This window comes from Aotus nancymaae, unplaced genomic scaffold (genome assembly GCF_030222135.1).
Source record: "Aotus nancymaae isolate 86718 unplaced genomic scaffold, 86718_ANA_hifiasm-v0.15.2.pri h1tg000062l, whole genome shotgun sequence".
NCBI classification, from domain to species: Eukaryota; Metazoa; Chordata; class Mammalia; order Primates; family Aotidae; genus Aotus; species Aotus nancymaae.
Genome location: NW_026988476.1, coordinates 32083027 through 32097112, shown reverse-complemented (window position 1 = coordinate 32097112; position 14086 = coordinate 32083027). Strand labels below are relative to the sequence as shown.

Genomic DNA, 14086 nt, shown 5'->3' with positions numbered 1-14086 from the left:
ACTTCCCAGGCTCCAGCAATCCTCCCACCTTAGTCTCCCAAGAAGCTGGGAATACAGGCATGCATCACCACCATGGCTGGCTAATTCTTTTTTTTTTTTTTTTTTTTTGTATTTTTGGTAGAGATGGGGTTTAGCCATGTTGCCCAGGTCAGCCTTGAACTTCTGGGCTCAAGTGATCCACCTGCCCTTGGCCTCCCAAAGTGCTAAGATTGTAGTCATGAGCCACCACACCTGGTCAAAATCATCTGCTTCTTCATGAGGTTTTTTTTTCTTTTTTCCTTCATGAATTTTTAACTTAAATTGTTCTTTCTGGTCTATGGGTTTAATGGAATGGTCTTATCTTCTGAATCTAGTCAATTCATGATCATCTAGGAATTCTACTTCGTGAGTTATTTATCCCCCAGTTCTCCCATTTCTGATCATATCAGTATAGCTGAGTCAGTGGTCTCCTTGGAAGTCAAAAGTTACATATTGCATGGAATCAAAAGATAAAGGTAATTTGGTTAATGGTTATAAAAAATTCTGCTAGTGTCTGTAGTAATACTTGTTACTTTCTAAACACGGCCTCCTGTTTAGAAATGATTGTAATTTATATAATATGAGTGGATGTTTGAACTTTTAGGTAGACTTTTTAATTCCATCTTGTGAAAAAGGAAGAAATTCCCATTTGTGTCCAAAATGTCATAAAGTTGGTACTGAGTTTAAGATTTTTTTTTTTTTTTTGAGATGGAGTCTGGAGTGCAGTGGCACAGTCTTGGCTCACTGCAACCTCTGTCTCCTATGTTCAAGCAATTCTCCTGCCTCAGCCTCCTGAGTAGCTGGGACTACAGGTGTGCACCACCACGCCTAGCTAATTTTTGTATTTTTAGTAGGGATGGGGTTTCATCATATTGGTCATGCTGGTCTTAAACGTCTGACCTCTCGATTCCTCCACCTTGGCCTCCCCATGTGCTCGGATTATAGGTGTGAGCCACCGTGCCTGGCCTGAGTTTAAGATTTTTAAGTCAATTCAGAGAAAGGAGCTCAAATGTGGAAACTTTGCTCTGAGTTGTTCATTCTTCGAAGACCTAGTGGTTAGGAGTATAGACTCTGGAGTCAGACTGCCAAGGTTTAAATCTCTGCTCTACTACTTTCTGGCTGTCTTATCTAAGCAAGTTCTGTAACCTCTCTACTGCTCAATTTCCTCTTCTAAAAAGTAGGAATAATAATACTTGCTTCAGGATTATAAAAACTAAATGAGATAATCTATATAAGGTGCTTTGCATTAAATGTGTGATACTTAGGTACTCAGTAAATTATTTTTTTGAGACCAAGTCTCACTCTGTCACCAGGCTGGAGTGCAACGACACGATCTCATCTCACTGCAACTTCCGCCTTCCAGGTTCAAGCAATTCCCCTGCCTCAGCCTCCCAAATAGCTGGGACTATAGGCATGTGCTACCACCCTATAATTCTAATAGAAAAGTTAAAAATTTTTCTATTTTTAATAGAGACAGGGTTTCACCATGTTGGCCAGGATGGTCTCAATCTCGACCTTGTGGTTTGCCAGCCTTGGCCTCCCAAAGTGCTGGGATTATAGGCATGAGCCACTGCACCTGGCCGGTACTCAGTAAATTTTAACTAGCAGTTCTCATTATTTTGAGCACCGACCACATGTTAAGCACCATGCCCATGCACACCATAGGCAGTTTGTAGAAGAAAATGGTGTTTACACCTATTGCTGTGATGTTTACGTAAGTTTATTCATGTTTCTGTGGAACTCCTCATCTAACATAAATAGTTGAAACAGCTGTAGCTTCTTTATAAAAACCTCTAGCTCATGAAGCTCCTTATAGCACATATTGTGGATACTACTTCTATGGTATATGCTATTTTACTCCTGTTTGTGACCTTATTGTCTCATCTAGGTTCTAAGCCCTTCACAAACTGGAACTATACATAAAAGTTTTCTTATGCCACTAAGAGTTATTGAATGGGTACTAGACAGTGTTTATTAATAAAAATGAACATGTAATGTATAATCTTATTTAAAATAGGTTAAGAAATTTAGTTTTTCAGAATGAACCCTTAACTGGAAAAATAATGGTATTAAGAGTAGCTGAACAAAATTGTATTAAATATGATAACTAGACTGGGGGAGGTGGGTCATGCTTGTAATCCCAGCACTTTGGGAGGCTGAGGTGGGTGGGTGGGTTACCTGAGGTCAGGAGTTCGAGACCAGCCTGGCCAACATGGTGAAACCCTGTCTCTACTAAAAATACAAAAATTAGCTGGGCATGATGGCACACACCTATAATCTCAGCTACTCGGGAGGCTAAGGCAGGAGAAGCGCTTGAGCCCCAGAGATGGAGGTTGCAGTGAGTCAAGGTAGTGCCACTGTACTCTAGCCTGGCCTACAGAGTGAGACTCTGTCTCAAAAAAAAAAAAAGGGAAAGATAACTGTAGCTATAAAATATAATTGTTCTTATTCTAAAAGAGCTGTATAATGTGAAAATAATAATTGGAGGATAGGGACAAAATCTGAGAACATGCTAGGAAAAACAGGACCAAGAAAGGGAGGAGAATATGCAGTGCCAAATTTTTGTTTGTTTATTTTTTTAGACAATTTCGCTCTGTCACCCAGGCTGGAGTGCAGTGGCGTGATCTCAGCTCACTGCAACCTCCGCCTCTTGGGTTCAAGTGGTTCTCATTTCTCAGCCTCCTGAGTAGCTGGGGTTACAGGTGTGCACCCCCATGCCCGACTAATTTTTGTATTTTTAGTAGAGATGAGGTTTCTCTATGTTGGCCTGGTTGGTCTTGAACTCCTGACCTCAAGAGATCTGCCCACCTCAGCCTCCCTAAGTGCTGGAATTACAGGTGTGAGCCACCATGCCTAGCCAAATTTGCCAGATTTTTAATATTTCTGGGTGATTGGGGAAATAGTTGTAATTATTCGAAATTTAAATAATTAATGCGCCCGATCTCGTCAGATCTCGGAAGCAAAGCAGGGTCAGGCCTGGTTAGTACTCGGATGGGAGACTGCCTGAGAATATCATACCGGGTGCCGTAGGCAAAAAAAACAGAAATTTAAATAATTTAAAATGTTTAATTTTTAAGTTAATAAGTTTAGGAATATAAGTTTATCATTTAAAGATATGAAAACAACTACTATTAGATATAAAAGTAGACTTGGTTATATATTCTAAGTAACAGGGGAGGAAAGTGCAAGGGAAGTTTGGTGGGTTATGCTTTTCAAGGAAGTATAGGAGTTCCTTTAAATCACTAATGAAAAACTTTTTCTTCCAGACAAGATGGACCTTCCAAAAGCAACCAAGAAGTAAACTCTGATGACAGACGACCCCAGTGGAGACGAGAAGACCGAATTCCTTACCAAGACAGAGAGAGTTACAGTCAGCCTGCATGGCATCATCGTGGACCTCCACAACGGGATTGGATGTGGGAAAAAGATGGCTTTAATAATACTAGGCAAAACAGCTTTCCACATTCTTTGAGGAATGGTGGTGGACCAAGAGGACGTTCTGGGTGGCATAAAGGTGTTGCGGGAGGCTCCTTGACTTGGTTTCACAACTATAGTAATTCTGGAGGTGGTTGGCATTCAAATAGTGGAGCAGTTGATTGGAATCATAATGGTCCAGGAAGGAATTCCAATTGGCATTCTGAAGGAACAGGTGGCTTTTCCAGTTGGCATATGAATAACAGTAACGGAAACTGGAAATCCAGTGTACGTAGTACAAATAATTGGAATTACAGTGGCCCTGGAGACAAATTTCAACCAGGCAGAAACAGAAATTCTAACTGTCAAATGGAAGACATGAATATGCTGTGGAACAAGAACTCTAGTAAGTCAAGCAAATACAATCACGACAGATATAATTGGCAGCAGCAAGAAAATGACAAACTTGGTACCGTTGCCACATATAGAGGTCCTTCTGAAGGATTTACAAGTGATACATTTCCTTCAGAAGGCTTACTCGACTTCAATTTTGAGCAGCCGGAAAGCCAAACCACTAAACAAACAGACACTGCAACTTCCAAAGTTAGTGGAAAGAATGGCAGTGCAGCAAGGGAAAAGCCTCGTCGCTGGACACCTTACCCTTCTCAGAAGACTCTGGATTTACAGTCGGGATTGAAAGATGTCACTGGTAACAAGTCAGAAATGATAGAGAAACCTCTCTTTGATTTTAGCTTGATAACTGCAAGAATACAAGAGCCCCAAACTGATGAAACACATAATACCCCAACACAGAAAACACAAAAAGAAATACATACTGGATCTCTTAATCATAAAGCCTCTTCTGACTCTGCTGCTTCCTTCGAGGTAATGAGACAGTACTCCATTACAGAAAAACCTGAACAAGAGCATACCCCAAATAAAATGCCATCATTGAAATCCCCACTTCTTCCATGTCCAGCCACTAAATCATTTCCTCAAAAGCAAGATCCAAAGAATACCTCAAAAAACACCAAAATGAAATTTTTTTCTACTGGAGAACACTCAAATCCTTCAAACAAGAACCATGCAGAAGATAATCATGGTTCTTACATATCGAAACTGCGTAGTTCATGTCCTCGTGTTTTAAAAGGGAATAAAAATACATTTGGCTCTCAAAAGGAATCTGGTGATAATTTAAATGATACATTACAAAAGGCCGAAGAGTTGCTACAGTGTCATCAGTCATTGCAAAATCCACTTCTTAGCACTTCTAAAAGGACCAGGAACTATGCAAAAGCAAGTAGAAATGTAGAAGAATCTGAAAAAGGGTCTTTGAAAATTGAGTTTCAAGTGCACGCATTAGAAGATGAAAGTGATGGGGAGACATCTGACACAGAAAAGCATGGAACAAAAATTGGGACCCTAGGTTCTGCAACTACAGAATTATTATCCTGTAGCACTCATACTGCTGATGAGAAAGAGGAGGATGACCAAATCCTGAAGACTTCTAGGGAACTATCCACTTCCCCATGTAATTCCACAGTTCACCAGAAAGAATCTGAGTTACAAATGACATCTGCAGCCAGTTCACACCCTGGCTTATTGCTAGACTTAAAAACCTCTCTAGAAGATGCACAGGTTGATGGCTCTGTTAAATCTCATGTATCTTATGAAACAGAAGGCTTTGAGAGTACTAGCTTGGAAGCAGAGCTTCAGAAAAGTGATATCAGTCATCCCTCGGGCCCTCTCCTGCCTGAACTAAGTAAGCTTGGCTTTCCTGCCTCACTCCAGAGGGATCTCACCCGGCACATTAGTTTGAAGAGCAAAACTGGAGTACACCTTCCTGAGCCAAACCTCAATAGTGCCCGCCGCATTCGCAATATTAGTGGTCACCGTAAGAGTGAGACAGAGAAGGAGTCTGGGCTCAAGCCAACCCTACGGCAGATTCTAAACGCTTCTCGGAGAAATGTCAACTGGGAACAGGTCATTCAGCAAGTAACCAAGAAAAAGCAAGAGCTGGGCAAAGGCTTACCCAGGTGTGTGCTGCTTTTCCGTGTCTTTTTTTTTCTCACGTTCTTTTAAAGTTACCCTTTGACCCTGATAAAGAGAATTCTACTTGTTTCATTTAATTAAATATTTGCCAACAGTATCTGTTGTAGATGTCTTGATTTAATATCAAATGATGACTGATACTCTATCACAGATGGAATAAAATATTTCGTAGCAGAAGGTGCAGGTTAAAATGGAAGCACACCTACTTGAAAAACAAGATGGTGATGTAGAAGAAAAATAATCACTTTATGGGGTAAAATCCATCACTTTATAGGGGTAGAAAATGACAGCAGAAAAATGTATATCTACAAATCTGTGTCTTTTTCTAGATCTTAATTTTAGAATGTATGCTATAACTGAATGATAACTGTTCTCATTACCTTTTACATAGAACCTATGAATAGTTAACTTTTTTATGACTACAACATGCTCTCTCAAGCACTTGTGTAATATTTTGGCTCTTCATCTTATATTGAGGTACTAGACTTTTCTGAATGGTAAAACAGGGTTCAACATAGGTTTGCTACTTGAGAGTCATAACTCTGCTGCACGATAATACAGTTCTCCAGGCTTCAGGGGCATTTCTGTCCTTATTGAAATAATGGATTTATTTCCTCCCACTTTGCTTCCCCACACCCTGTGAGTAGTACTTAGAATTATAAGTATAAAGCTTTTAGCATAATGTCTGGCACTTGTAAATGCTCCATAAAACAATAAAAGGTTTTTTTTGTTTTGGTTTGTTTGCTTTTAAAAATTATATGCTGTATGTATTATTATCAATATAGAGCTCCTTATGAAGTAAAACTCAATTTTTACTCCCTCAAATATATTCTTATAGCTATATACAAATCTGTAATCTGGTGCTTGTCACAACATAATATATTTACTTTATATCTGTATCAGTTACTAGACTGTGAGCTCCTTGAGGACAAGAACCACCTTCCTTTTTATAACTTCAGTGCTTTAGAGAGCTGGGCATGTTAAAATAGTGCCCCTCTTAACAACCATATCCAATTTATGTTTTCATTTTTTCTTTCTTCCTTAAGGTTTGGCATAGAAATGGTACCCCTTGTTCAAAATGAACAAGAAGCCTTGGATTTGGATGGAGAACCTGATCTGTCCAGTCTAGAAGGATTCCAGTGGGAAAGTGTTTCCATTTCCTCCTCCCCTGGCTTGGCAAGAAAGCGAAGCCTTTCTGAGAGCAGCGTGATCATGGACAGAGCTCCTTCTGTGTATAGCTTCTTCAGTGAGGAAGGTACAGGCAAAGAAAATGAGCCCCAGCAGATGGTTTCACCTAGTAACTCACTGAGGGCTGCACAGAGTCAGAAAGCAACTATGCACCTCAAACAAGAAGTGACACCTCTGGCTGCCTCCCTCCAAACAAGTGAAAGGGCTGAAAATGTGGCTACCCGAAGGGGACATAGTGCACAATTACCCTCTGACCATATAGTACCCTTGATGCACTCGGCAAAAGACTTGAACAGCCAGGGGAGGTCTGTACCACCTTCAGAGAATCAGAATTCCCAGGAGAGTAATGGAGAAGGAAACTCACTATCATCAAATGCATCCTCAGCCCTTGCAATCTCCAGTTTAGCTGATGCAGCCACAGATAGTAGCTGTACCTCTGGTACTGAACAAAATGATGGCCACAGTATTAGAAAGAAACGAAGAGCCACTGGAGTAAGTATGATTCCCTCTGCTTTTTGTAGAACATTGCATGTGGCAAGTTGGTTGTTTATTAAAAAATGTTCAACTGTTTTTCTTGGGTATCTCTCAACTTTTAGAATTGTGAGGCTCTTACTTTCATCCTACTCGTTTCTTTCACTGAGTAATTCTGCTAAATTAAATGTAATCTAATAGGAATGTACAGTACCAGGAAAATATGAAGTCATATCTAAAACCAGTGTTCAAGCCAATGATTTTTTGTATCACCTGACCAAGGATAAGTCACATCTTCAGCTGTAACTCAATCTGTTTTTCATAGATGCATTCTGCACTGCTGCTGAAGAAAGGCATTCTACTGTTGCACTTGTAGGACATGGATGATTGCTGGATTCAGGAGTGCTAGGCTTAACCTCAAGATGGTTTATAATACTTATAGAGTGCATATATATGAGCATAGTATAGAAATATATTTTGGTCTGTGTAACTCTGTCTTTCATCCTTCAGTTACCCTGCCTGGCCTTTAAGAATCTTTTCTTGGCTGGGCGCAGTGGCTCACGCCTGTAAACCCAGCACTTTGGGAGGCCGAGGCAGGTGGAGCACCTGAGGTCAGGAGTTTGAGACCAGCCTGACCAACATGTAGAAACCCTGTCTCTACTAAAAATACAAAATTAGCTGGGCGTGGTGGCACATGCTTGTAATCCCAGCTACTCGGAGGCTGAGGCAGGAGAATCATTTGAACCTGGGAGGCAGAGGTTGTAGTGAGCCAAGATTGTACCATTGCAATCCAGCCTGGGCAACAAGAGTGAAACGCCGTCTCCAGAAAAAAAAAAAAGGCATCTTTTCTAATTTAATATTGCTTAACCCTCTCAGTATCCCTTTCTGAAAAGAAAGAGTTGCTTGTGGTGATATAGTCTGGGATCTGGCACTGTGAAAAAAATGGGCTCTTCTCTTCATTATTTATTCATTTATAATATTTTAAAATTTATGTTAGAGTTGAGGTCTCACAATGTTGTTCAGACTGCTCTGGAACTCCTGGATTCAAGCAATCCTCCTGCCTCAGCCTCCCAAGTAGCGGAGACTAGAAGCATGTGTCACTGTGCTGGGCTTCTCTCTTTTAATACTGAAGTGATAAACAGAGTAGTTAAGGTCATGAATTTCAGACTTGCTTCAAATTGCAATTCTGCTCCTTTGAGCTAGATGCTGTATGTAGTAGATGTTATTGGATAACTTAAAATACACTTTAAACTGAGGGATTGTCCTCTGACAAAAAGCTTGTCTCATGGACTGTTAAGCTTTTTGTTGTAAAGGTTTTCTTGCTGAAATTTAAAGTAGAAACTAAGCCAAGATAAATATACATTACCAACTTTGTCCATACTTCTGCTTCTGCCTTACTACACCAAGGTGGAATGGTTTGCCTAACCTCCATGGGCTTTACTATCTCTAAAATGCTAGGAAGGCACTTCACCCTGGATTATTTTTTCTTCTTCTTTTTTTAAATCAGATACATTTATTCAACTAAAATTTGAGTTTGTACCATGTGCGTGAGACTCCTGCGATCTTTTTAGAGATGGTAGCAGTAGTGAAGATCAGTGTATGACTGTCTTAGAATTGATTCCTTTTTCTTCTCTTGGATAATGGCTTTTACACATTGAATATTATTTTGTTTTCTTTATCCCTCCAGGATGGATCTTCTCCTGAACTCCCAAGCCTTGAGAGAAAAAATAAAAGAAGGAAAATTAAAGGAAAAAAAGGTATGGCGCAGAATATTTTGGGAGAAAGAAGTTGATGTTTTTTGTTTGGTTTTTTGGTAACCTTGAACTCTTGGGCTCAAGGGATCCTCTTCCCTCAGCCTCCTGAGTAGCTAGGACTACTGGTGTATGACACCACACTAATTCTTTTTATTTTTTTCATAGAGACAGGATCTAGCTATATTGCCCAGGCTGGACTCAAACTCCTGGGCTTCAGTGATCCTCCCACCTTGGCCTCCCAAAGTGTTGGGATTACAGGTGTGAGCCACCATGCCCAGCCCTAAGAGGTTCTGGTAGCAGTTCAGCATTTTTACAACTTGACACAGAGCATAGCTTTTCATTTATCAAACACTGATTGTCCATTTACTGTTTTTGGACATTATTGTTGCCTTGCTTAAGGGGAAAGAAAAGTTTGATTTCCTAATACATCCAGTTACAACTGTAAAATAAATATATGATGCCACATAGACTTGTAAGCCAAGGTTAGTATATCTCTTGGACAATATAAAGCCAGGAAGTTTCCTTGAGCCCTTTCAGTGGGATGAAAAATGTTGGACCTCTTGGTTATGTATAGCCATTTCTCTCACTTTCTGTTTTTGAGGCATCTTGGTTGCTTCCCCTGCACCCCACCTCAACACTCCCTTTCTTGGTTGCTTTTCTAAAGTGAATTATAGAAAGAAGTTATTAACATTGCTCCCTTGTTGATATACTTCTGTGACTCTTGTTTTGATTAACTCTAACCCAGTTCTAGTATAAGGGCTAGTCCCAGAAGTGATTAGACGAGGCTTGAGTGAGTAGATGTGATGGATAAGGGAGGAGTCAAGGACAACCCACATTTCTGGCTGGGGCAACCAGATGGTTCCTATGTAGAGCTAGAAAACTCCATGAGTGTAGCAGATTGAGAACAGAGAAAGACAATGAATTTCTTCAGGGATTCTTTGCCTTAAAGCACCTTTGAGATACCTAGCTAGAAATATCAGTCATTAGTTGGATATGTGGGTCTGGAGCTTAAGGGAGAGGTCTTGGCATATTGGATAGGAAAGATACAAACACAGTGATGATAAATACATACACAGAACATTTTATTTAAAGTAAGTTAAATGTACTATTTCAAAGCTATGTTCTTCAGGAAGTCTTCTCTAAGCAAAACCATTTTTAAGTCAACTAACAGACTAAATGTGGATTAGTACGAAAGTGCAAACAGTCTAGGTCCAGAGTCTAATCTAAGCAAAAGTCCTATGTAAAGACAGTGATAGATAAAGGAAGAATGGGAAATGAGACCTAGAACAGGTGGTTTGCATGGGACAGAGAATATACCTGGAAAAGTGACGGTGGAAGGCAGTGATTAGATGAGACAATATGATGTCATGGTACACTAGCACTTATGAGAAACCTCCATCTTAGCAGTTCTCACTTTTGGTTCCTAGCTTTGATATCATTGTGCTTGACTAAATGTTTTGTGAATTTCCAACGACCTATTGAAGAGAACATAAAGGCCTATCCTAAATAATGGGTATAGTTCAATCTTCTAAGGAGCTGTGTGATGAAAGGGAAATCTCTGATACTAACTTGAACCTTATGGTTTCTTTTGGCAGAACGTTCTCAGGTTGACCAGCTGCTGAACATTTCTTTAAGGGAGGAAGAACTTAGTAAGTCATTGCAGTGCATGGATAACAATCTTCTGCAAGCCCGTGCAGCCCTTCAGTCAGCTTATGTGGAAGTTCAGAGGCTGCTTATGCTCAAGCAGCAGGTAAGAGTATGTGGAAGATTTAATGAAAATGGATCATCTCTGAAATCGTGTTTCATCCTGCCAAACCCATGGCTGTAGTCACCCCAAAAGCAGTGGCAGGGGAGTTCCCACAAGGGAAGTGCCCCAGACTGTGCCTAATGGGGGACAGTTAGGATTCCAAAGAAAGAAGCACGAAATGCCAGGGTGATGAGACCAAAGCATTTATTAGGAGAGCTTACTCACAGAGTAGGCTGCAGCAGTCCCAACAAGGGACAGCAAGAAAGGGGTGTTCTCCCTTGGTATATCCACAGCCAGGGGGCGGGATATGGAGTTATATGAAGGTTTAAGGAATTTGGCTCAGGACCAGGGCCAGTTTCTTTCAGTGGAAACTTTAATTAGTACCTGGGAATCTTCAAGGCCCCAGGTAGAGTTCAAGAGTGCTGGGGAAAACCTGCAGCTGGCTGGGTTACAGAGCAGTCAAGACACTCTGATTTTTGGTCAGGACATAGAAGAAAAGTGGGGAGATCTAGAGGATCCTACAAGTTGGATTTCAAAATGCTTAATAAAATACTTTATTTTTAGATAACTATGGAGATGAGTGCACTGAGGACCCATAGAATACAGATTCTACAGGGATTACAAGGTATTCAGAGGGCATCTGATGGATTGGGCCCACTATAGATTTTACATTTTTGTTCTGTTTTCTCTTTTTTCTGGAGACAGATTCTCACTGTGTCCCCTAGGCTGGAGTGCTTTTTTTTTTTTTTCTTTTTTTTGAGACAGGGTCTTGCTCTGTCATTCAGGCTGGAGTACAGTGGCATGATCACGGCTCACTGCAGCCTTGACCTCCTGGACTCAAGCAATCTTCCCACCTCACTCCCCCCAGTAGCTGGGACTACAGACGTGTGTCACCATTCCTGGTTAATTAAAAAAATTTTTTTATAGAGATAGGATCTCTTGATGTTTCCCAGGGTAGTCTTAAACTCCTGGGTTTGAGCAGTCCTCCTACCTTGACCTCCCACATGGTTGGGATTACAGGCCTGAGCCACTACAACTGGCCAGTTTCATCCTTCTGTAGAAAGGTCTGTAGACTGTGCATCCCAAAAATGTTTAGCAACAGAGACAGTATGTTATGGAAAGAGTTTTGGATTAGGAATCAAAAGGCCTGGGTTCAAATCTTTGCTCTTCATTAGTAACCTGTATAACTTTGGATAACTCACTTAAAATTTGAAAAATAGGAAGGTAGCCAGGTGCAGTGGCTCATGCCTGTAATCCCAGCCCTTTGGAAGACTGAGGCAGGTGGCTTGCTTGAGCTCAGGAGTTTGAGACCAGCCTGAGCGACATGGTGAAACCCTGTATCTACAAAGAAATACAAAAATTGTTAATAATTATTAACAATTAATGATGATAATGATAATAATTCCAGCCTGACCAACATGGTGAAGCCCTGTCTCTACTAAAAATACAAAAATTAGCCGGGCATGGTGGTGCATGCCTGTAATCTCAGCTACTCAGGAGGCTGAGGCAGGAGAATTGCTTGAACCCGGGGGTCAGAGGTTGCAGTGAACTGAAATTGCACCACTGCACTCCAGCCTGGGTGACAGAGTGAGACTCTGTCTCAAAAAAAAAAAATTAATAGCTGGGTATGGTGGCATGTGCCTATAATCCCAGCTGCTTGGGAGGCTGAGGCAGGAGGATTGCTTGAGTCTAGGAGGTCAAGGCTGTAGTGAGCAGAGTTTGCACCACTGGACTTCAGCCTGGTGATAAAGCAAGACCTTATCTCAAAAACAAAAAATGGAATGTTGATGCTTATTCTGTCTGTATCCTTGGTGGTTATAGAGATTGTATTCTCCATATTTCAGAGAATTATGAGGGACTATACTAATGTACTTATTAATTTAAAATTCTTTTCTAATGTTTAAAAATACAAATTATCTCAGAAACAAGTGACTTTTCAGATGACATTTTTGCATTTCTATGTATGTATGTTTCCCATTCTAGAAACATATGAACCTTCTGAGCACCTAGACCAGGTTCCCTGTAGCCTCACACGAGAACGAAGGAACAGTAGATCTCAAACATCCGTTGATGCTGCACTGCTGCCCACTCCTTTTTTCCCACTTTTTCTGGAGCCTTCATCTTCCCATGTGTCTCCATCATCCACCGGAGCCTCTCTTCAAGTGACCACGTCTCCTACTTTCCAAGCCCATGGCAGTGTCCCTGCTCCAGACTCATCAGTTCATATTAAACAAGAACCCATGTCTCCTGAACAAGATGAGAATGTGAATGCTGTGCCACAAGGCTCTGCCTGCAATGTGTCCAAGGAATTACTGGAAGCTAATAGTATGTAAGCTTTTCTCTGGGTTAAGGAGACTGGGGCATTTTTATATGAGTGATAGAAAGCCATACTTGCCCATTAAAACTAAAGTTATTAAACTAATAATTAAAGTTATTGAACTTGCCCATTAAAACTAAAGTTATTACAACTAATTTTTCACTGAAATTCTCTTCATATATACAGAAGGATTATTTAAAATATTTTAGAGAATATTATTTAAATATCTGTAATTTCCTTTTATTTCCTTTAATCTAGGGTTACTGAGTTGACTTGCAAAGCTCCATTTATTAGGAAAGATACAAAATTTGTTTTGTTTGAAATAAACGGGGTTGAAGTTAATTCAGCCAATTTTCTTAATAAGATATATCCTCTGAATTTCTTTGCACTTACTGTCTACATAATCTCAAATACTAACCAGGATTAATGGAAGCTTGAGAGGCAGGTGGCCATGATGGAAGGTAGAGGGCTTTTGGGGTTTGAATCATCTAATAGAAACTTGATTTTGAGAAATAGCCAGGGTTTTCACTCTTTTCAAAAAATAGCATTCATCAAATGATAACTCAGCTGGTTATCATTTAAGAATAACTTCTAAGCTATTTTAAATCCTGTTAGAAGTTTGTGTTACCATGGTGGTGCTGTATTTGAAAATTAAGTCAAACAAACTGGCATTGTGTGGTTTCTTGAGTGAAGCAAAAAGTCTAAAAAATTACTCTAGATTTTACTACCAGTACTGTTCGCAATATGATACAGATGTTAGTATCAAATGCATAGCTTGCGTATTTATTTATTGAGACACAGGCTCACTCTGTCACCCAGGCTGGAGTGCAGTGGCACAATCACAGCCCACAGCAGGCTTGACCTCCTGGGCTCAGGTGATCTTCCCACCTCAACCTCCGGAGTAGCTAGGACTACAAGCACCTGCCACCATGCCCGGCTAATTTTTGTATGTTTTTTTGTAGAGATGGGGATTTGCCATGTTGCTCAGACTGGTCTTGATCTCCTAGGCTCAAGTGATTTGCCTGCCTTGGCCTCCCAAAGTGCTTGGATTACAGGTGTGAGCCACTGACCCTGGCCTAGCATTTTTTTTTTTTTTTTTTTTGAGATGGAGTTTTGCTTTTTGTT

The 14086-nt window shown here is 40.4% G+C and overlaps 1 protein-coding gene across 5 annotated transcripts in view; it reads left to right on the top strand.

Annotated features, from left to right (window-relative positions):
* Positions 1-14086, top strand: part of ZNF106 (zinc finger protein 106) — a 76039-nt gene that overhangs the window by 34915 nt on the left and 27038 nt on the right. For 3 of the 5 annotated variants that reach the window (XM_064365933.1, XM_012442185.3, XM_012442186.3), the window contains 5 exons: positions 6531-7164; positions 8831-8900; positions 10493-10647; positions 11209-11269; positions 12628-12969. In XM_064365933.1, the coding sequence (XP_064222003.1) occupies positions 6531-7164; positions 8831-8900; positions 10493-10647; positions 11209-11269; positions 12628-12969 (1262 nt within the window). Of the gene's footprint in view, positions 1-3284; positions 5469-6530; positions 7165-8830; positions 8901-10492; positions 10648-11208; positions 11270-12627; positions 12970-14086 lie in introns of all 5 variants that reach the window. The other 2 variants (XM_012442183.3, XM_012442182.3) reach the window with 1 other exon arrangement.